This window comes from Spermophilus citellus (genome assembly GCF_964194105.1).
Source record: "Spermophilus citellus genome assembly, chromosome: 7".
NCBI lineage: Eukaryota > Metazoa > Chordata > Mammalia > Rodentia > Sciuridae > Spermophilus > Spermophilus citellus.
The window spans coordinates 104,267,408-104,291,049 of record NC_138188.1 but is presented as its reverse complement, the minus strand read 5'-3'; the positions used below and the strand labels follow the sequence as shown (position 1 = coordinate 104,291,049).

General features: G+C 44.7%; 2 protein-coding genes across 11 annotated transcripts in view; both read right to left on the bottom strand.

The window, feature by feature from the left end:
• The window catches only part of PLA1A (phospholipase A1 member A), a 46,348-nt gene extending 38,907 nt beyond the window's left edge, over window positions 1-7,441 (bottom strand). For 2 of the 9 annotated variants that reach the window (XR_014023006.1, XM_081301739.1), the window contains exon 1: window positions 6,986-7,438. Coding sequence is in view for 8 of the 9 variants with exons in the window: in XM_081301739.1 (XP_081157865.1) it covers window positions 6,986-7,058 (73 nt within the window). In the remaining variant the exon portion in view is untranslated. Of the gene's footprint in view, window positions 1-2,484; window positions 2,527-6,985 lie in introns of all 9 variants that reach the window. The other 7 variants (XM_081301740.1, XM_081301735.1, XM_081301734.1 and 4 more) reach the window with 5 other exon arrangements.
• A 6,658-nt stretch (window positions 7,442-14,099) lies between these two features.
• Window positions 14,100-23,324, bottom strand: ADPRH (ADP-ribosylarginine hydrolase). 2 transcript variants are annotated; one of them, XM_081302343.1, is made up of 5 exons: window positions 23,166-23,324; window positions 22,073-22,175; window positions 20,034-20,388; window positions 17,426-17,786; window positions 14,100-16,609 (listed from the first exon to the last, which is right to left on the bottom strand). In XM_081302343.1, the coding sequence occupies exons 3-5, from the start codon at window positions 20,344-20,346 to the stop codon at window positions 16,195-16,197; spliced, it is 1,089 nt and encodes a 362-aa protein (XP_081158469.1). In that variant the 5' UTR covers window positions 20,347-20,388; window positions 22,073-22,175; window positions 23,166-23,324; the 3' UTR covers window positions 14,100-16,194. The 2 variants fall into 2 exon arrangements, with proteins under 2 accessions (XP_081158469.1, XP_081158470.1); XM_081302344.1 differs by lacking the exon at window positions 23,166-23,324 and adding an exon at window positions 23,027-23,159.
• Between the last annotated feature and the right edge of the window lie 318 nt (window positions 23,325-23,642).

Sequence of the window (23,642 nt, the reverse complement as noted above, 5' to 3'; positions counted from 1 at the left end):
ATGGGGAGGCTCCAACATTTACCTAGTATTCTGTACAGGAAGAAAATGAGAGAAAAAGCAATATTTTTAAAAAGATACTTGCTAAGACATTTCCATAACTTAAAAAAAGTACGGATTCTCAGATTGAAAATTATTCTCAGAATAATGAGCAAGATCAAAAAATGAGTAAATCGGGCTGGGGATGTGGCTCAAGCGGTAGCGCGCTCGCCTGGCATGCGTGTGGCCCGGGTTCGATCCTCAGCACCACATACCAACAAAGATGTTGTGTCTGCCGAGAACTAAAAAATAAATATTAAAAAAAAAAAACTCTCTCTCTCCTCTCTCACTCTCTCTTTAAAAAAAAAATGAGTAAATCAATTCTGGGCACTAGATTAGCAACAATGAGACAATCTGATAACACTAAATATTAGTGAAAGAGGACAAGTGGTCACATACATTTTTGGCGGGGATCTGAAATGGGTCAAACACACTTTGGAAAGCAATTTGGTTATACCTGGTAAAACTGGAGAGCTCAATGCCTTGGGATCCAGTGATTCAATTTTTTAAATCAATCTTAAATTTTCCATATTGCAACATGTACATAATAGAAAAAAATCTGGAAAAGAATCTAGCTGTACTTTGGTGGAGAGAAATGAGTAAATGAACTGTGAGTTAGTTTATAATTTTGAATAATCTGCAATATTTAAAATGAAGAGTAATATCTCTCTACCTGAATAGTCCCTGTTGGTGAGTAAAAAGTAAAATTTGAAATTTTAAAGTGTTTTTCTCAGAGGTAAATTTTATACACATTTTCTTCTGATTCTTTCCAGGAAAAAAATGTATACATGAACAGGCATAAACTGCATATATTTAAGTATTCCTTTTGTATTTATTTTGTAGTGGAAAATACCTAGAACTTAGCCAAAGAGAAAAGAATTCTGTTTTTCGAGTTTAGAAGCACTGGGACTTGCAAACTACGTCAATCAAACTGGAATACAACTCAGATAGAACACAGGCCTCTTCAGCGAAAAGGGAAGTGGTAGAAGACAGGAAAGACCTTAAAACCCCTTCTAGGATACTGTTTTGTCAGCAGAAATGGGAGGTGATAAGGAAAAAAGAAAGCAGTCCAGGCAGCGGGCACCATAATTCCCTGGGAAAGGAGAAATGCGCCGCTGGGCCAACCTAATTCTGGGATCACTTCTCTTTGGGATGGTGAATCCCAACCAAGGTATTAATTAGGCTCTGGATGCCAAAATTACCTCTGCAGACAGGGTGGGGCTCCCTAGCACACAGAGGACTTTAGGGACCAGAAAGATCCAAAAGTCAGTCATCTAGCAGAAAGGCTCTTCTTCTCATCCTGGAGGCACATGTGCATGTACAAGCTACACTCTCTGTCAATAACTTTCCTCTGGGACCAGGAGGATATTCCTGAGTAATATCATGCTATTTGCCTTCGGTTTTTCTTTTGGGAAAACAAGAGTTCTAGACTTTGCTGAAGAGAACCTGGAAAGTCCAGGGAAAGACGATAATCTTGGCAGGTGATAAGGACGGCAATCAAGTGGCAGGCCATTGGACTGGTGGTGGCGGTCTGCCTTCTTCATCCTCATTTTTGCAAAAACTAAAAACTTCCTGGGGCAAGCACAGAAGTGGTCCCACCTGCATTCCCTGTACCTTCCTCTGCACATCCCCTCTCCTGTTCTAGTCTCCTTCCATGCATGTTAATGAAATTTTGCAGGTCACCAAGGTGTTTTGTGACTGACCATCCAGTGCCTCTAAAAGCCATTAGAGGATCTCTTCAGCCAGGGGGCACAAGATTGTATTCCATTCTGATTTGAAGATGAGAGTTTCCTTTGATATGTACTACCAACCTGTTCTCTGTGTGGGTAGATTAAATGGTGATTCTGAAGACTTTGCCATGTGTCTAGCTAGGGCTATGGAAGAAATAGTGTAAAACAGAAGATGTAGTCCCCACCCTTGTAGAGACCACACTCAAGCTGGGAATAACCAAACCAGCATGTGTGAGACTCTGCACTAGGGTGGACCTAGGAGAAAGTTTGAAAGTGCGGGGGCAAGAACCTGATGCTGGAAGGATCCTCACAAAGGGGATGCCCTGGCGTTGCTAGTGGTGAGGAGATTCTAGACATCAGGCAGCTGCAGGGAACCCGGGAGAAAAAGAGGCCTTAGTAGATTCAGTGGGGCTCAGTGAGCAGGGCAGGGCAAGGATAGCAGATTGAGGTCCAAGGCCTGAGCATGGGAACCAAGGGCTTGGTTCACATGTGAAGAGGTTTTCTGAATGAAGGAGGGCAACTGACAGTGAACTCTGGACATCTGAAGAGCCTTGATGTGATTGCTGAAGAAATTTAAAAAGAGACTTCCATCCTCATCCCAGATACTCTGCAGAGCAAGAGCCTTGTGTGACTTTTCTGAGTCTTCTGTGATAAGGGCCACTTCACCAAGACCCCCAAGGCCCACTTTAAGGTGAGGTAAGTGAAGAGCTGGTTTGACCTGGATTCACTGAGGACTTGGAACTAGAATAGCTGGATGATTCTGAAAAAAGAAAATGGGGTGTGGGAAGGAGCAGTGCAGGTGAAAAGCATTCATTCCTCCTATGCTAAAAAAACAAATTTTTATGGAGCTCTAACAATTAAGGGTAAAAAACAGGCAAAGAGCCTAAACAGGCAATTAATTGAAAGCAAGTGAAAATAGCCGATACAGAAAAAGATGTTCGACCTTAATCATAACAAAAATAAGAATTAAGTCAATGTTGTAATACTATTTTTCCTATCAGATTAACAATACTAAAAATGTTTGATATAGCAGAGTATTGACAGGTAGGAAATGTGCTTTTGAACTAAATGAATAATTACAACCTCTTTGCAGAGAAATTTTTCTCATATCTGCAAAAATGTACAATATATAAATCCTTTTCAACATAGTATATAGTACATAAAGTCACTAAGAAGAACAAGGTAGCTCTATGTGTTGATATGGAGGCTTTCACACACGGGCACAAAAATACATATAATACATATGTATTAGATAAAGAAAAAATACACAATACACATAAATATATATAGTGAGTTTATAGCATACCTTTAGAACTGTGGGAGTTTTTCCTACTTGCATATATTTCCATGTATCGCTTGTACCCTTTTGAAAATTTTTGAATCTTAAAACTTGCAATTTTTTCCTTGTGCTCACTTTATCTCCATGACATGCCAGGGGTTTATAAACAATAGGAAGGAGAGGTGGAGAATTGCATACTGGTTTGTCCAAGTCTGAAAAGCACCCATAGTTTCCCATTCCTGGGCCTGAGTGCTGAATAAGTGTTAAAGAAACGTTCCTACGACCCTGGCAAAGCCCCAGCTTCCGCCATGGGAAGTGAATCTTGGGGCCCAGCTACATAGGGCTCCTTCTCCTCACCTGAGCTGCTTGTGGTTCACACAGGTTGACCTGTGTTCTGTAGATGTTAGAAACGTCATCTCTATGATCCTGTCTTTACTTGTCTGAGGTGTGTTCTGCAGACTGGTATCTCACCCATGCTTTTGTTTTAAAAAATTTTCTTTGTCTAGAGCAATCTGATTGTGTGGCCTGGGCCGAGAAGGGAGTGGGGTGCACAGGAACAAAAGGGGGCTCAAAACCATAGCTAGACACTGTGCTGTCCAATGTGGAGGTAATGGTGGAGACAGAGATGTGTGTCTGGGGTTATGGGCTCCCTCCACCATGCTTTCAGAGGACACTGCGGGGTGGGAGGAGGGCAGGGGCTCTCAACACAGCTGACTTGAGGGTGGGCTCTTGCCAGACATGTAGGGACAGCCCAGCCTTCAACAAGGATGGCATTGGCTGGCTTATGAGAGGCCAGCATTGCAGGTCCAACCCTGGCTTCTCCTCCCCAGCCACCTCTGCCCTCAGCTCAACACTACAGGCCCTGAACCTGCACTACCTCTGAGCCCTAGCCTCCTTGGCAGACACAGCCATGTTCTCTGATGACCTACAGATCACTTGGTCAGCAATGTGGCTGAAATTATTCACTCTCTGAACCCCTTTTTTGGTGAAAGTGTTACTTCGGAACTAGGGTCATTTAATTAATCTACCATATATGTCAAGAAGTGAAAACGAGGCCTGTAATCTGCTCAGTTTCTCCTAAGCCGCCATGGCCTTTGGTTTACTGAATGGTTCTTGAGGGCCATGACCTGGGTTAGGCTCTGGGGATTTAAGGATGAGTAAAATACCAACCATAACCACTTTCAGGGACTCAGAGTCCAGAGGGGAAAGTTAAAGTAAGCAGGAAACAGACATCAGGTCTGCAGCCAGGAACACAGGTGATGAGAGAACACCTGACTCAGGTAGAAGACTTCAGAAACCACCTAAGGGAGCACACACAGCCTGCCTGCACACACAAGGGACAGTTTGATCAAGGAGCAAGCTCAACAGCCTTGACCTCCCCCAGTCCAAGGAGAAAGCTGCTGCGGCCTGGTTTGCTATGGAAGGTTGTGAAGATGCCCAGTCAAGAGACAAGAGGGTTACCTTCCACAAGGCCTGTGAGCACTGGCTGCCGTGCCAGTGTGACAGAGGGACCCTCCTGATCAACTGGCATCTCAGCACCTCCTTAACCTCCCTCCTTCATGCTCATTTGATCTCTTCCTTTCCTTTCCTTTCTCTTGATCTCTCTGCCTCTCGACTGCCTTAATGCAGTTACGCTCTTTTTCCTTTCCCTTTTGGTACATGTCCCTCTTGGTCACACACACAGTATCTCCACCTATCCACCTGTCCATTTTGATTTCCAATATAGCACTTTTAAAAGAACAGGAAACATTGACTCAATATGTATCATCACCGTTGACAACACACTCAGTTAAGGTGGGAAGGAAGAGAAATAGATGGGAAATAGAGAATGGTCTGCAACAGATAGCTGTTCAGAGAAAAATGGAGGCAGACAAAGGCCCTGCTATTAAATTATTACCAGCTTATTTCCTGCCCACGGTGTCTAGAATGCTGCCCACACATGAAGATGGAACTGGATTAGCTTTTTCCTGACCCCAACACTGCTACCTGGATCAGTATTTCTGAACTCTTTTTTAAGTGCTTTTATTAGTGCATTGTAGTTATACCTAATAGTGGGTTCTTTTCAACAGAATAGTGCATGCATGGAATATAATTTGCTCCATTTCAGTCCCCTTCTGAGTATTTTTAGTCTGTACCTGAGGCTTCTAGGCTTGCTGAAAGATGAGGCTCCAAAAAGAGTTTGAAGGCAGTTTGCTACTAGTTCTCCCACCTTGAGTTTCAAATCAACACAACCAAACAGATGCTTCCTGGCCCTGTAGTAGGCATGGAGCTGCTAAGCAGGAGCAAATTGGCTGCCAAGCCCACCTCCACAGCTCACCCAAGAACCTTCAGGGACATTTCCCATCTTCTCTCCAAAGTAGCTCATGGCAGCCCTGTTCCCTCCTCTTCCATTGTCCCATACAACCATTCACCAATAATAAAATCACCAGAGAATAAGCAACTGCAAAAGGTCAGACCCTGTGCAGAGATTGTCTCATTTAGCTCTTATAGTGTTCCTATTTGGTAAGGATAATCTCCAATTACAGGTAAAGAAAAGTTACTTCCTCAGAGTCAAACAACCATGAAGAAACAGAACCAGGGTTCCAATCAGTTTGTCCTGATCCAGAGCCTGTTCCCTCTTGCTTGACCTGAGCTCCCCTGAGTAGCGACACAGCAATACCCATTGAGCATCTGTGGCATACAGAGCACAGTGCGAAGCGTGTCAAAAGAGGCAGGAAGTCATATCCACACTTTGAGGAAGCAAATGATTGAAGCAGGAGAAAGTCCATGGGAAGCCAAGAAGCACCTTGAAAAGCCCCTGGGTGCAGGGAGAGAACACAGTCACATCACCATGTGGACTTTGGAGCAGGTAAAAGGTGTTGCAGAGGAATGAAGTGTTGCAAGAGAGAGAGGAACCATGGGAGGCCTCCTGGAAGATGTGAAGACTAGAAGTAACCCAAGGGGACAGGCATGGTGGCCTGCACCTGTAATCCCAATGACTCCAGAGGCTAAGGCAAGAGGATCGCAAGTTCAAAGCCAGCCTCAGCAATTTAGCAAGGCCCTAAGCAACTTAGCAATACCCTGTCTCAAAATAAAAGACAAAAAAGGACTGGGTGTGTGACTCAGTTGTTAAGCCCTCCTGGGTTCAATCCTCAGTACCCCTACCCCCCAAAAAACAGAAATAGTAGAAGGGTTGTATGAGCAACCCCAGGCAGAGGAACAACACATTCTAAAGCTGAGGGATGAGAGAAACATCTTGTGAAGAAGACTAAAAAGCAGTCTGCTTTCAGAAGCATAAGGAGGGGCTCTTTCTGAAGGTGTTGCCCTGGTAGGTGGGGTGAGGAGGGGCAGTGTGTCAGTTTGCTATGTAAAGCAAGTGGGAACCATGGGCTGGCTCTTTACCAGGGGAGAGATCCAACACAAATGGCACCTGAGGGAGGTTGCTCTAAGGGGCATCTGTGGTTCACAAAAACTAATTATCATAATCCAGCCAGGGACGTGTGACAAACCCATCAGTGGCATTAGACAGGACATCACAATCTCAGTGACAAAATCGTTATTAGATTGTAAACTTTAATTTTTAACATTAAATATAACTTGGGAAAATGCACATTTTTAAGATAAAAATGAATATTAATTAAATTTTGGAATTAATTAAATTTTGCTTTCTTATAGTCACCCTGGCTTGTGCAAGGTGAAGAAGATTATAACGCAGGTTTTAGAAAATGAGTCAACCAGGGGAAGTTTCAATTTTTGTGACCTGAGAAAGTGCCCTGTTTACCAATCATTCCCATTATGATAGTAGGGGGTTTTTCCTCCCTCTTTTAAATTCACTTTGGGAGAGGCAAAGAAAGGGTTTTTAGGGGACCTCCCAACAGTTAGTATTGCGTATGTAGACAATTTAAGAAAGAAACTCTCTGACTAAGATAAGTTCCACCCAAGGCCCGAGCCCCCAACATACCTGAACTTCCAACGCTGAGCCACAAAAGAGGTCCCCACAACCAGAAGCTTCTCGCCCAGAGGTCTGGGGGCATCGCTGAGCCTGGAGTCTCAGTGCTAGTATGAAGCAGACCCCTAATGTCAGACAGAGCACATAGGCCGACCTACCACCAACACTCGCTTGGGGCTCACTAATCATTAACTGGCCTCATAAGCCATAAAAGAAAAATAAACTCTTCCTATTTGTTTAACCTCCAGAGTTTTCCATTTCTTCTTCTCAATAACAACAAATACCCTTTAGTTCTCCCCCCCCCCAAAAAAAAAAAACAAGGGGACATTGAAACACACTGTTCTTCCTCCCTGAGTCAAACACGATCAGGAAACCATTTCCTGAACCTCTCCCATTTCCCATTACAAAATGTCAGTAATGACCAGGGTTGAAGCCTTTCATCTCTAGGTGGTCACAATAGTCTTGCTATACTGAAATTGTCTGTGGTCATGTTTTTCTCCCCGGGAAGACTGAACAACTTGAAGGTGAAGACCTTCTCTTTCACTTTTGAATCCCCAGGGCCTAGCACAGAGTGGCACCAATGAGACGCATTAAGTGTGCATTTATTGGACAGAATGAAAGACAATGAAATTCGCTTCTGGAGAGTACAACCTTCCTAGCATCTTGGGGCTAGAAGTAAGATTCAACCTCAAAGAAGAGATGTACAACTTCCTGGATTCACAAATACAGAAATAGAAGAATAGAAGAAGAAAAAGACTTCCACGCTGTTGGTGAAAGTCACAGAGCGGGGGCCCGGAACCAGGGTGGGTCCAGTGTACCATGTGGCCGCTTCACCCAAAGGAGTGGCAGAAACCACAGGAAGCTATTTGTAGGCAGGTGAAAGAGGGAGGGCAGGGCACTTGCCTGGGCAGCACTCCCTCAATTGTAAACCATCACTGCAAGGCAGACCTCCCCGCAGCAGGGCCAGGATGGTCCTTTCTGCCCAATAACTCTGTGGGATGAGTTCTGTGTACACACGTGTGTTCCACAGCCGTCAGGCATGGAGAAGTTAAGTAACTTGTATGCGGTCATGCAGAGCTGGGATTTCAAGCAGGACCAGTTAGCCTCAGAACCCCACACTCTGAAGCTCTGCTGGTACCACCGACCCCAAAGAGGCATTGGTGCTGCACCATCAGGGCTGAAGTCAGCCCTTGCTTTCCCTTGTGCACATAATCCCACTGTTTCAGCACTGCTGCCGTCAGGAAAGAGCACAGCAATAAGCAGGGCGTGTTGAAGGCAGCTCTGATGGCAGAGACCAGGCCAGATATATTAGTTCAGGTCCTGGGAGAAGACTCTAGGGTGGGACTAGATGTGCAAGAAGTTTATTGGGCCAATACTGTGAAGAATAAGGGATGTTGAAGAAGGTGGTGACAGCCTGAAGGTGGTGACAGCCTTCAGATTGGAATGCCGTTCTGACACTTATGAAAGAAAGTGGGAAGAAAAGAAGACAACCTAGAAACAGCCATGGACTGTAGCACAGTTCCTAGAACATGCTTCCCAGGCCAACGGGGAGCCCTTAAGTCAAAGTCTCCTGCTAAAGCAGTCCCGTGTCTTGTAGAAATGGGCCTGTATTGGCAGCCACACCCTGGTCAGCCATTAGTCAGGGTCAGCCCAGCAGAAAGTGACTCCGCCTCTAAACCTATCTCAGGAAATAATTTTAGGCCTCACCAGCTTTGACTGCAAAATGAGTTCACATCAATTTTTAAAGTGTTTTTCCTTAGAGTTCTACACACATATGCTTTTTTAAAAAATCAGATAGTATGAAAGCATATGGCAAAAAATAAATCTCCATGCACCTCCACTTGCCAGTTCCCTAGTGCTATAGAAGGCAGTCATTATCATTTTCTTGCACATCCTTCTAGAATATTCTATCTCATCCTTTTTCTGAATTTCACACATTTTTGACCTATTATACAAACTTTTCTGAACCTTGTTTTTCACACTAAACAAGATATTTTGGAGCTGCCTCAGTCTTTAAGGTTGCATAGAATCTCAGTACATAGAACGTGTCACGAAATTTTAGTGCTCAACTCACAATGGCTCATGAGTTGAGCACTAAAATTGGGATTTTATTTAATTAATTTATTAATTTTGGGATTTTTTTCATAGAGTCCAATCTTTTGCCAGATTCCTTTCCAATGGGAGGTGAATAGAATGAATTTGGAGACTCCATTCCTGGTGTCCCATATATACTACGTGTAAGCACATGCACATGTGCACATGCAGGCACACGTGCACTTACAAATACATGCTCCGCTCAGAAAAAGTCATAATATACAAGCATAGTACAGGACAGTTCTCTAGTGGCCTTGAATCAACCCAGTTTCCCCCACTTCTTGTTTGTAGTTCTCAAGATTAACTGCAGAATGTGCTGGGAACGCAGCATCCTGAAATAGTGGAGAACTGGCTGGAACAACCTGAGCCCTCTTCCATTCCTCCCCCTTCTCAGAATCAGGATGTCCTTCAATGCTTTAGCCCAGCAAATCATGTGTCCCTAGGGTGTAAAACCAGGGCAGACTGCTCTCTGGGGCTCCTCAGCTGTGGCGCAGTTGGAGCAGATGCAAATGAAACTCCATCTGCCTGGGTAGCATTCCTGAGCCTTGGGGAAGTGGTTGCCAATGAATCTCTGCTTCCTGGCCATGAGTAACAAGCCTGCTTCCTGTAACTGGTGTATACACCGGTGAGCTGTCTCACCAGACTCTGACAAGTTGGTAAACAGTAGGCAGTGAAACTGCTTCACATACAGAACAAGCTAAATTCTTATGGAGACAGAAAGCGTTTCCTGTCCCTTTTACTCCAGACTACATAATTCTACCTTTCTTTTTTTTCTACTGGGCATGGAATTCAGCAGCTCATACATGCTAAGCAAGAGCTCTGCCATTGAGCTACAACCTCAGTCTCTAGCCTTTATTTTAAAACAGCTATATTTCTGTCTGTTTTCAGAAAGAATAGGTGGAGTCTTACATTTATTCAGACAAAAGGCCACTGTGGTTTTGCCCTAACAGAGAATTTTTGTGTCCCCAAGTATTGAAGAGAGATTGAAAATTGTTGGCAACTTTGAAATGAGAGAGTTGAGGCTAAAATTCTACGGTTTAGAGGCTGGGGTTATGGCTCAGTGATAGAGTGCTCACCTAGCATGTGCAAGGCACTGGGTTCGATCCTCAACACCACATAAAAATAAGTAAATTTTAAAAACGTATTTTGTCAAACTACTACTAAAAAATATTTTTTAAAAAATTCTGTGATTTAGTGTTTGTTCCTGGAGATTGCCTAACTTCAAAGAAAAATTACTTGTGAGCCTTCTGGGTATATCACACATTCTGGGACATGTGGGGCTGCAAGTCAGTGTCACAAGAAAATGGAAGGGAGAGAAAACCCTGTGTCAGAAGTTTCCCAAATAGTGGAAGAAACTGGCTGGAAGTGATGTGTCTGGGGATTTCCCTGGGTCTCCCATTTCATGACAGGCTGGCAGAAAGAAGACTCTATATACATTTTTTTAAAGATATCAGTAATATGTAGGTAGTGTGTGCTGACATGTTCCATTTGTGAGTGTTTAGCATGGGCCAGATACTATTTGCAAAATATACAATCCCATAAAGTAGATGCAACTATTAGCCTCATTTTACACATGTGAGAAGAGGCAGAGCCAGGTTTGATAGCTTCCCAAGACTACAAAAAAAAAAAAAAAATGACAGAGCAAGAATTTTATTCTAAACTCTACACTAGTCTCATTTTTAGGACACTGTCAAGGGAAGCATCATTAGCCCCAACTGAGGTTAGTCCTCGTAATCTGAGACTCAGTGGGGCCAATAGCATGTTTGGTAGCAAAACACATTTCAAAGAAGCTCTCTGAAAAGTATCACAGAGCAAGACTCAAGCAGGCTTGTTACTCATGGCCAGGAAGCAGAGATTCATAGTCATCCCCATATTCCTGCAGTAGGGAGCAAATGTACACGTTTGGAGAGTGCCCCCTTTCCAAGTCCCCTGGATTTGGGCTTGGTGCAGTAGAAATGCCAGAAAGGCCACATCATTTCAAATGTCACCTCTACTGAACAGTCTCCATGGACATCATCCTGCTGGGTATCTCAGTGGTAGAGTGCTTGCCTGGCATACATGAGGCCCTGGGTTTTATCCTCAGCACTGCACATAAAAATAAAGTCATCTTTCTGGAAATTCCTTGTTTGCTCAAAGTCATGTTTTCCAATTTCATTTTTTCAGATCTCACCTTCCCTATTCCTGCCATACCTATCCACTTATCACCCATACTAATACAGACTAGATGTTTTATTGAAATATGTTTCAATAAATGTATCTCAGAAGGCAGATTTACAGGAAGACAACACAAGCCGCCTCGGATGTGTGTGGGCAGGTGGAATGTGTCACCTTTGCCTTCTGGCATTGGCCATGAGGGAAGACTGATCATAGCCCAGACAAAATTATGGGAAACGCTGGTTTGAGGCATGATCTTTTGTTAACAATACAAACTTCAGTGGGTAGAGGGGGAGACACCCAAGGATTCTTTCTTTGATTCTGTCCCCAGCTTCACACAAACCCATTTCAGACTCACATTCTTTGGGTATCAGAGTCTAAACCCAGAGACCCTGAAAGGTCACTCAGCTAGTGTACACGATGACAATAAGGCCTAGAAAAGGGAAGTGGGAGCTTTAGCAAGGGGGGGGGGCAGCTGTAACCAAACATGACACAGAGACAGAAGTGGGTATTACGGTCCAAGCATTGGGCAAGGGCTTCTCAATGGCCAGAGGATGGAATGAGGGCAGGGGCAGAGGAGGCCCTCTGAGGAGGGAAAGTGCTGGAGCGTGAGGACGCTGCCCATCTCACAACTGGACCTGAACTCTGCTCTGCCCTCTTCCTACCCTGCCACCAAATGTGGATCTCAAACCCACATGCTTTTTGTTCAGCACTTGGTGTGGGAATTGAAAAGGGCCCAGCCATCCCCATCACCAGCCTCTCCTGAGTTTCATTTGTCTCTAAGGAATGCTTTTCTAACTCTTGTGATTAACCATTAGAGTGTATTAGAGGGCAAAGGTAAAAGGCCTTGGAGACTGTAATGTTCCATAGAGTAAGAAATATAGATTTGGTGTCTGTCCCTACCCAGTTCCTGGCACAGAGCTCCTAAAACCTATAGATTAGGATGCAAGAGAATCTTTTTTTTTTCTAATATTTGGTCTTTGACTCTGGTTATTTACATAGAGCTCCTATGACCTTTGCAATTTCCTGAAGGTTTTTGTTTTTGTATTGGGGGAAGGTTGTTTTGTTTTGTTCTAGTGAGGTGACTCTAGATGGGCTCCTGGATAGCCTCAGATAGACACTGGTTGCCAGGGGAACCACTGATTATGTGATTAGAGTGTTGAAACTTTCATCCCCTCCCCACCCCCCACCTCCAGGGAGGGGAGAGAGGCCAAAGGCTAAGTTGGCCTCCAACCATCACTGATGAAATCAATCATGCTCTATATAATGAAACTGCCACAAAACCAAAATTTGATTTTGGTTGATCCTCCCTTTTCCAAGCTCTGGGAAGCTTTCAAATTGCTAAACACATAATATTGTTTCTGGGAGGAACACCTTGCCCTATGCATCTCGTCCATCTGACAGTTTATCTGTGACCTCTGTGAGCTCCTTTTTATAATAAACTAATAAGCCTAAATAAGTGTTTCCCTGAGTTCTTTGAACTGCTCCAGCAAATTAATTGTACGTAGGAGTCGTGGGAGCTCTGATCCACAGTTGGTTGGCATGAAGCACAGGTTGCCACCTTCGACTTATGATTGGCATCTCAGGTGGGAACAACCCCTCAACCTGTGGGATCTGATGCAAACTCAAGGTAGACAGTGTCATAATTGAATTATTTTAGAGGACAGCCAGCTGGTGTCTGCTGGAAACTTGCCTAGTATATGGGGAAATGACTCCCAAATATCTGCTGTCAGAAGTGTCGAGTGGTGTAGAAGAGTAGGGAAAACATTATGGCTTGATATTTTCCTCTCTTATAGAGACAAACCTGGGTTTGAAACCCAGCTCTATCTCACCCTAGCTGTGTGACTTTCAACAGATGGCAACTTCTCTGAGCCCAATTTCTTCATTCAATAATAGGTTGCTGTGAACTGCCTGACACACAACAACACTGTTCCTCATTTTCCTTTTCCTTTCCCAAATGGAAGGGGTTTCATCACCTCCCTAGGTGTCACTCATCCCAAATGCCCCCTCCCCTGAAAAAAAAAGTTATGAAGGCCGTCCCCAGTCCCTATATGAATGGCCCCAGATCCCAGGCAGTCATTCCTTGAGGAGTTGGTCCAGTAGGCTGGGTGGATTGTGAAATCATCAGAGCCTCTGCTCCTTGCCTACAACGGCCCAGTAGCTTTGTAGCTGTTTAAAAAAAAAAAAAGATGCAGATTTACTTACTCTGAAGAGGTAGAAAATGAAGAATAAATGGAGAATGTGGTTGGAGAAGGTGGGTCAACCAATGCTAACTTGACAGATCTTGAAAGAAAGAGAATTATTGCCAAGTGTGTTAGCTTAGTGTCACTGTGACCAGAACACCTGACAAGACCAGCTCAGAGGAGGGAAAGTTTATTTCAGCTTACATTTGCAGAAGTTGGTCCATGGTGGGATGGCTCTATTGCTCTGGGCCAAAGGTGAGGTGGGACATCATGGTGGAAGGACATGGTGGAGGAGCACTGCTCAGCTCATGGTGGCCAGGAAGCAGAGAGAGATGGAAAGGGCGTGAAGGGAAGACAAACACTTCCAGGGCACCACCTCCTCCAGCCACGGCCCACCTGCCTAAGGTTTCCTCCCAGTTAGGATGGACTGGTTAGATTATAGCTCTCACAATCCATCATGTTACCTCTGAACATTCCTGTATTAACACAGGAGCTTCTGATGGACACCTCATATCCATATTTTTTTCCCTATTTTCATACCCAAACTATGGCACCAAGACTTCTAGCATCAAGCCATCTTAGGTAGGGAAGAAAAGCAAAGGAAGCACCATCCACAACAGGTCATGAAAGCATCCTCAGTCCGTAATGTTACATGTGGTTTATTCTGCTTTCAGTGCACAAATGTTAATGGGATGAACGTGAGAAACATATTACTGTGTTTAAGATCATTTTTATTGGTTTACTCTAACATTATGCATAGACTGAAGTTTATCTCATTCCCCCATTCATTCTCATCCTTCTTCCTCCTCACTCTCTCCCTCTCCCTCATCCCTCTCCCTCATCCCTCTCCCTCTCTCCCCCCTCTCTTTCTGCAGCACTATGGTCAGGAAGGATGATGCAGGTGAATGGGCAGAGGTGATGATGGGAGGGTGTGATTGTTCTCTTCTCATCGCTTCTATTTTCTTAGAGAAATAGGAAGCAAGGTCATCAGCCAAAAGTGAGGTTTGGGGAGGAATGTTGAGGTTTGAGAAAAAGGAGTCTAAAAGTCAACTTTTTGAGGTGTGCCTGTGATGAAGAGTGAGAATGAGTAACTGAATATAATAGAGTTTTTCCCCCCTATTTTCTGGTTGTCTCCAATTGTGGTGAAGCACCACAGCACAGAACAGATGCCAAGACACCCCCAACCCTCCCTCCACTTCCTCCACCACACCCTAAAGAGGCTGAAGGACTTGGAAAGACAAAGCCCTGTAGAACTAAGAAATAGCTGGACTGCTGTTATCAGATCTCCCGCCCCACTCCCAGCTGAAAACCAGAGATCTGTAGGAGAAATCATAGGAGTCATATTCTGGGGTTGTACTATAAGGGGAAGCACAGGAGTGCTCATCCCCACCACCCAACAACACCCAACAAGGATCGGCCTTTACCTATTCTCCTGGCAGACTGGAGGTGATCAGAGAAAGATAACATAGCTTCTCATTTCCAAGCCAGCTGCTTGCTAGGCAGTGTGTGCCTGAGGTTGACCCAGAACACACCATCACCCCACAACAGGATCAGTGTGGTGACAGGGCTGGGACAGAAGGCCGTGGATGAAGTGAAATGACAGTGGCCAACTGCCTGACAATCAGAGATTTCACTTGGCAGGTTCTGTCTGAGCTGGGCCTTGGAGGATGAGTGAGAATTTACCAGGCAGAAAAGGAGAAAGAATTGCGTCAAGAAATAAATGGGTGATGTATTCACTGGAACCTGACTAGAAGCTTAGCATGATCAAACTATTTGTCCAGATAACTCCCAAGGGTTACGAGGGGACATCAGATAGGAGAGCAGGTAGCAGCATTCATTTAATATATACTGATGGGATGTCTACTGGGTGCCCAGGCACTGGGCTATGTTCTGTCAGGGGAGAATACAGACAAGCAAACAGATACTAACAAAACTGGTAACATTTGAAAGGCCACGAGAAACTCCTGAGAGAAGCTAGAAGCAGCATCTGCCTAGGCCTGAGCTCCTTGGATTGCAGAATTCACTGAAAAATACTCAGTGCAACGAAGTAAAAGAATATAGATCTAAAGTATATTAAGAGGTACAACAGTCTAGCAGATGCTGTTAGGGCCTCACGTGCACCTCTCACTGTTCCCGTATACCTTACAGCTCACTGTTGTAAGCATCTCTGAGTCCTTATCTGAAGACATTCATGTTTGGCTTGTGCAAAAGGCAAGCTGAGATATACCAGATGGAAGTTGGTGGATCGATATCCCAGGCTTGCTTGCTCTTTAGGTGGAATAACTCTGCAAACTGCCTTAGGCAGAGGGCCCAGATGGACTGCAGCCCAACTGCCCACAGTGGAAACCTGCTCACTCACACACCCTATTCGCTTCCCTTCCCTCCCAGTCTCACTTCCCCATTCTCCTACTCATGCTTCCTGGAACTGCCTTTTAAATAAACTTCTTCCACTCGAATAAATCCTTGTCTCAGAGTCCACTTGGAGCAGGGGTAACCCAACTGAAGAAGAAACAGAAAAATCTTTTAGAATGATTGGATGATTAAAATGAAGACTCAAATTCGAGGCGATGAGATTTCTAGCTCAGGAGATGTGGACCCCATCAACAAAGATAAAAGACTCTTTATTACAATAGCTTCAGAAAGAACAGGGTGAGTCTGGAAAGCTTGACCTCAATGTGCTCAAGGGACTTGTCTCAAAACTCCCTGAGTACAAGGTTAAGACTCTTGACTTTAAGAAAAATGAAAAGAAACTGAACAGAAGGAGCCCCAGGAAATGAACCTCACATCTCCCTAAAGGCTCGCTGCAGCGTCTTTCTCTGACCCAAGAGAATATAAAGCCCTAGCTGCCTCTTCCAGCCTGTGTCTGTATTCTAGCTTCTCGTAGTTGGAGGGACTCACTCCTTTAAAACCATGCATAACTCCCCACCAGCAGGCAGCAATGGCTGCTGTAGAATCGCTGTCTCCACCATGGAAAAAGGCTCGGTGGGCAAGCTCCTTCCAGGAGTCTCCCGCGGCAAGGATGGCATCATAGGCAATTATGGGGGCATCATGTCCGCTGCTGCCACCCCAGCCAGAATAGCTCAGAAAGGTGTAGAACTGATCCCTCTCCTTCACATCGAAGGGCTGGGGGAAGGTAGGGGCTGACCTGCCATCAGAAATCCCTCTAAGTTTCAGGTAACTTTCCCATTGATTTTGGAAGTAGGACCTGTAGGAAGAAAAAGAAAATCTATAGTCAATTGAAAAACTAAAGTCTAAAACTGTAGGGAAAAGGTGCCAAGTGGGTGCGTGACGAGAGAAAATTCCAACTTCAACTTCTTGCATTAGCATCACCAACAACAAAGAAAATCAAAATCAGTTCCAAGTGTAATTCATGTAACAAATTTTCACTAAGCATCTACATCCAACAAAACACTGACCAGGTTGCTAAATAAATATAGATATATATCAAGTTAAAAGGTAAGAAATAAAGGTTTATTTTTCCTAGGTGGAGAGTAATACCAAATGTCATCTTTCCTGGGGAACTTTAGGACATCAAGACCGGGAGTGAGTTCAGCAGAAAGTCTCTGAGTCTTTTTATTCTAAGAAAGGGAATGTAAGGTGAACTCACAAAAAACGGGAAGAAGTGGCCTTACTACTAATTTTTTAGCTAGTGGGAAAACCTAGCTCTTGAGCTTCTAAGAAAGGATTTAAAAATATTGTTTATATGTTGAGCCAATACTAAACAAGCAAGCTCCAAGTAAGATGGAAACAATTCTTGGAAAATAATGTAAGAGGGCCATAAAAATCATAGAAAACTTAACACAAAACAGAATCCCAACATAACATGGAGGCACTGCAGCTACACTGTTCATCGAGGCACCCACTTGGCTGCTCTGGGGCAACTGTGGCTGGAAGAGAACTTGAAATCCTTAGCAGGGAGCTGAGTGATGAGAACCACGTTGGCTGTGGGCATCTCTGAATCTTGGATATACGTACGCAGATTCACCCACGTTCCAGCCTGCACAGGAATCTAAAGACTCACCAATGCCGAAGATTCTCCTCCACGAAGTAGCCTGATTGGACGATGTACTTTTTAGCTTCTGGTAGCACTTCCATCAGTCCTTTCCCCCACTGCTGCGGGGGTTTGCCATTCACAGCATAGGCTGTAAAAAGAGCTGATGCGAGGGCTCCCAGGTAGCCTGTTGGGTGGTGGTGGGTCATTCGACCGCTCTCAATGCTCACTTGGATCAGCATGTCTAGTTGACTGTGGTGAGGGAACCTGAGACCAATGCACATGGCCCGCATGGCAGCCCCACAACCACCTTCATGGCTGTTGAAAGGAATCCTCCAGCCATTGGGCTTGTCCGGCTCCAACTGCATGGCGTTCTGCACCGAGGCACCACCTGGGGGAATCAGGCAGGCATGGCGGTCAGTGGAACCAAAGCCAAGCCCCAGGAGGAAGAAGGAACTTAATCTCTGTCTACAAGTTCCCTAATGGAAAGGGAAAGGCAAGAAATTATGACAACAGATGCCCCTGGACTCTAAGCCCCAACCCAACAAGGTGCTGTACTTCATATATAATCCTTTGCATGATAATATTAATTTAAAAAGAAGCAGATTCATATAAAGAGCCCTAGAATCTTTACCAATTATCATAGAGACATTACAAGAATTCAATAAAGTCAGTATAACACATTATTCTCCGTTTTAAATGAATAAGATAAAGTTCTAAAAAAAAAACAAAAACAAAAACATATAACCAGCTAGTTAGTGGCCTAGTAAAATCCACCAGACTTCAAAACCCAAGTCCTTCAAGAGCTCAATAAGAACCTGCTAATTAGAGTCTGTAGATGTTGGAAAGAAGACACAAATTGTAGGGTGAAGCACTGGGCTCAGATAAGGAGTAGTGGACCTGGGCTGTCCCTTTGTGACAGTGGCATAAACAGGCTTGTCCACTGACTTATTGTACTGAGGGCTGTGAATACACATGGAGCCAAGTGATGGCAAAGCATACTTTGGAGTGTAATATTATTGTTCCCTTATGAGTCAGTTAATTCAATCTATGTTCATGGATGGCACAGGTAGACAAAGAAAATATTCTATGTGCTAAACTAAGGAGATATTAGCTGCAAAGAAAGGATGAAGAGGGATTGGCTTCTAAGGACCATCCTTAAGCTCACGAGAGGCCCCTGGGTATGGTGGAGAGGTGCTTTCATTAGGAGGTAATCTAGGCTGAACTTTATTCTCCCAAATTTATAGGCTAAAGCCCAAACATCCAGTACCTCAATTTGGAGACAGGGCCTCTCAAGAGGTGATGACGCTAAAATGAGGCATTAGGGTGAAGAGAAACCTGGATACACAGGTTGCACGCACCACATGAGGACACGGAAGATGGCCATCTGCAAGCCAAGAGAGGCTCCAGAAGAAGTCACACCTGCCAACTCGACTCTGACTTCTAACAACCAGAACTATGAGAAAATAAATGTTTAAGCCACCCAATTTATGGTATTTCGTTATGGTAGCCCTAACAGACTAATACAGGAAGAGGGGTCAATCTGATGGGCAAGAAAAAGGTGACCCAAATCACCTCATGGCCTGAGGGACCCTAACAAGTTCCCAAAGTGGTCAAGACCATTTGTGAGAAGACCTAGGACTACATGAGGAGTCTCTACAGAATACTTTCCATTTTTCTTTAAGAGAAAAAAAATATGTTTTCCTTTATGCTTGTTGATTACAAAAACTTAGAAAATACCAGCTGTGGGAGACCAACTCACTCATGTGCACAAGGTTGGTCTCCACAACCCAGCTATTTGGGAGGGCAAGGCAGAAGGATCACAAGCTAGAGGCCAGCCTGGGAAACTTAGTGAGACCTTGTCTCAAAATAAAGTTCTAAAAAAAGGATTGGGGATGTAGCTCAGTGGTAGAGCATCCCTGGGTTCAATTCTCATTGCCACAAAAACAAAAATAGGAATGACAAAAAAAAAAAACCCCACCAACAACAAAAACTTTAAAAATACAAATAAGTAAAAGGAAAATAAATAACTACTCCTTTTACTTAAATATAATTATTAGCATCTTTGCTTATATTCTTCCAGACTTCTCCCAACACAGAGCTACATGTCTACACTTTTAATGACAGCAGTTTCATAAAACATCTACTGTTTTAAAATCTACTTCTTTTCACTTAATGTATAATACCTTTCCATATCAGCAACTATTCACCTGCATAATTTTACATGTGGAAATGCACAGCTATTATTAAGTAAATTACAAGACATTTGTTTCTATTTTTAGCACAACTACTATCAACACTACTGTTTCCTTGATATTTATTTATTTCTATCTGTGGTACTGGGGATTGAACTCAGGAGCACTGTCACCAGGCTATATCCTCAGCTGTCTCCCTCCCCTTTTTTGAGACAAGGTCTCTCTACATTGAGGAGGCTGGCCTCGAACTTGTGATCCTTCTGCCTCAGCCTTCCAAGTAGCTGGAACTACAGGTGTGTGCAGCCACCATGCTGGCGTTCACTCAATGTTTAAATTTCCAGCAACATTTTTCTTTTTTGTTTTTGAGTTTGTATCAAACTTAAGGAAAACGTTCTTAAAGATTTCCTTGGGCCTGTGTTCTTTTCACTCTCCCCAGCCTTCACCTGGTGCCCGGCCATCCATGTCTTCCATGCAGTCTTGGTAATTCTTAGCAAGGAGAGAATACAGTCGAGTCAGGTTAGGGGTTTTCCCAGCTTCCAGGAGGGCCTCTGCTGTGGCCAGGTGCATCACAGTGTCATCGCTGACTCTCCAATGCCCCACGTCGATGGCTTCCAAGCCGCCCAGCTGGGCCAACTGTTTGTGTATCTTCTCCCCATCCCGGAGGAACTCCCACTTCCCGTTGAAGTACCCCAAGGCATCTCCAGCTGCACTTAGCACCATGGCAGCCATATACCTCTCCAGCAGTCCCCCACACATGCTGGGCTCTGCAGGGGCTGTCTTAGGGGGCAATTTAGATACCTGAAGGAGAATGGAAAAGAATCAGAAAGAACAAGAGCTCCGTCTACATTTGATTGAGAATTTACTTCTTGTAGGCATCATATTAAGTACATCTCATTTATCCTCATAACTGCTCTATAAGGACTGTATCATTAGGCCCATCTTGTATCTGAGAAAACTGAGGATCATGGAGATGAAACAGTTTCAGAAATATTAAAGAGACTTGTCTCAGGTCACAGAGCTAACATGAGGCAGGACTGGGATTCTGATGGAGGTCTATTAGACTACAAAGCCGGGGATTTTAACTATAACGATATCTTTGCCTCTTGGTGAACAGCAAGCCTATTAAATTATGCAAGTCAATCCAAGTGTTTCATTTTCTTTTTAGTTGAGACTTGACCTTGGACATATCACAATGCAGTTTGCAAAGCACCGACATACTGTGCCTCACTAGTAGGGAAGGATTGCAGTACACATTTCACAGATAAGGAACCTGGGGCTCATAGAAGCTAAGTACTAGCAGGGAAGGATTGCAATACACATTTCACAGATAAGGAACCTGGGTCTCAACACACTCAGAGGTGAAAACCCCTGGCCTGGAATCTTCAGATTACGGGCCGGAAACTCCATTATGCCTCAGCCCTGGCCTACTTACCTTGGGCAACCCATTGGGGCCTCAGCCTACACATGTGTAAAATAGTAAGGATAATAATAGCAACATTCTAATGGATTTGTTGTGAGCAGTCAATGAGTTAATTTTCATAAAGCACTGAGAACAATACAGGTGCATAGTAGGCACTATTTTTGTAATTATTTTTATTATTCATGTGTAACCAGAGAAAAGGTTTTTCAGTTATTGAAACAGAATACTTTCTCCCCATAATCTTTGCTTCAATAGCAATATTTAAACTTTTTTTTTCTTTTAAATCATGGAATTCTAGAGTACTGAGATCTCGGTATGCCCAGCTCAGATTAAATCCTTGCTAAATTATACCTAAATTATGGACCCAGTCTAGGTGCCCTTCAACAGATGAATAGATAAAGAAAATGTGGTATATATACACGATAAAATATTACTCAGCCGTAAAGAAGAATGAAATTATGGCATGTGCCAGTAAATGGACGGAGCTGGAGATTATCAAGCTAAGCAAAATAAGCCAATCCCAAAAAACCAACGGCCAAAAGTTCTCTGATTATGTGAATGCTAATTCAAAATAAGGGGGTGGGGCTGGGGAAGAATAGAGGTACTTCACATTAGACAGAGGAGAGTAAAGGGAGGGGAGGAGGGTGGGGGTGAAAAGGGCAGTAGAATGAATCAGACATTATTGCCCTATGTTCCTATATGATTACATAACCAGTGTGATCCTACATCATCTACAACCAGAAGAATAAGAAGTTATACTCCATTCATGTATGTGTCAAAATGCATTCTACTATCATGTAGAACTAATTAGAACAAATTAAAAAAAAAATTTCCTGCTAAATTGCTGGCTTCCCTGCAGGTGCATTTCCTAACAGCCCCTTCCCCTTCTTTCCCAAGTTCTCCAGTGTGCCCCATTCCCTGGAGCATCAGGTTCAAATCCTTCCACCATCTGCCCACCCTATCCATCCACCCCCCCCTTGAACAGCTTGGCAAACACTTTTTAAGTTTGAGCTCTGCTCAAGCTCCTTCTTCACTTAATTGCTCTTCTTCCCCTCCACTCACCTAAATGGTATCTTCTCAGGGTTTAGATCAGGTCCTCCTTGGTCTTCTGGAGTCCTTCTCCAGCTGCACTGCCCCAGGCCAGGAAGGGCAGGTTGGCAAACCCCTGGAGAAGCAGTGAATGATGAAGATGAACTGAACATCCAAAGCGCAGTTCCTGAGGAGGCTGGAGCTTCTTGGCTCACAAATTATATTTTTAAAGTCTGATTTACATATTTTGTTATTTATAAATGAAGCCTAGGAATTCTGGCTCACATAAGAATTAGTTGTGTGACTGTAAACAAACCATCCCTCCTGGAGCTTGAGATTTTCCCATCTGTAAAAGGGACCAAAGAAGGAGGAGGATGTGGATGCTTCCCTGAGATCTGGTCTTGGGCTGAGACTCTCAGAGCCCAAGCAAGCTTAACTGTCCTCTGAGGGCTAACTTTCTTTTTTTTTTTTTTTTAAATTAAGGTGTTTTTTTTTTTTTTAAGAGAGAGGAGAGAGAGAGAGATAATTTTTAATATTTATTTTTTAGTTCTCGGTGGACACAACATCTTTGTCGGTAGTGGTGCTGAGGATCCCATGCCAGGCGAGCGCGCTACCGCTTGGCTTGAGCCACATCCCCAGCCCCGAGGGCTACCTTTCAACATCCTTTACCTTCCCTCCCAAAGTCCTCGGCTTCTTTTGTGTAACTCTTTCCGGCTCCACCCTAACGTGTGTTTTGTGAGTCGCGGCAAGGTGGAGGAAGAGGACCCTCACCTTTTTCTGAAATTCGATTTCACTTTCGCACATTACCTAGTCTCCCACACGGGACGCTGTTTTTCCTCAAACTTTTCTAAAGCTTCACAGTTCACATTCTATACACTCAAAACTACGGTCCTCGGCTTTCTTTCTTTTTTGGGGTGGGGGACGGGGGCGGGGGAGGAAGAGGTCCGCATACAAACACATTGGATTTGCAAAGCGGCTGGCACCCACACTGGGAATCACGGAGGCCCCTCCACTTTCAGGATGCGCGTGGGGCTGGGACCTGCCAAGGGGAGGTGCGAGCAGGGGGCGCCGGAAACGGGTACCGGGTCACCAAAAGGAGAGCGGCGTCTGGTGGAGAAGGATGTACCTGGTCGCCTCCGAGAGAGGGGCACTAGGCACGAGGGCGGATCCTCGGCCTGGAATTCTGGTTGCGGAAGAAGCCAGGCTATCCCGGAGTGCCAGGCTGGGGTTGTCCGCCTCGGGAGCCGGGAGCAAGCGGAACCAGGGCGGGGGCGGAGCCGCGGGGCCGGGGGCGGAGCCGCGGGGCCGAGGGCGGAGCCGCGGGGCCAAGTCCCGGGCCGCGCCCAAGTTCAGCAGATCTCCAGCAAGCGCCGCCTCCTTGCGCTTGGCCAGACCGGCTCCGAGCGACTCTCCGGGCCCGGAAAGCGGCTTCCGTGTAGGCCGCGCCCTTCTGCGTCCCAGCCCCAGCTTCGGGAACCACTGTCACCGACCACCGATGCTCTGCAGGGCTCTGAGAAGCTCCTGGTGCTGGAGAACGTGGAGGCTCCGGGATCCTGGCCCTGGTCTGGGTATCTCAGTGACTCACGTGTGGCCCTGGGCTGAC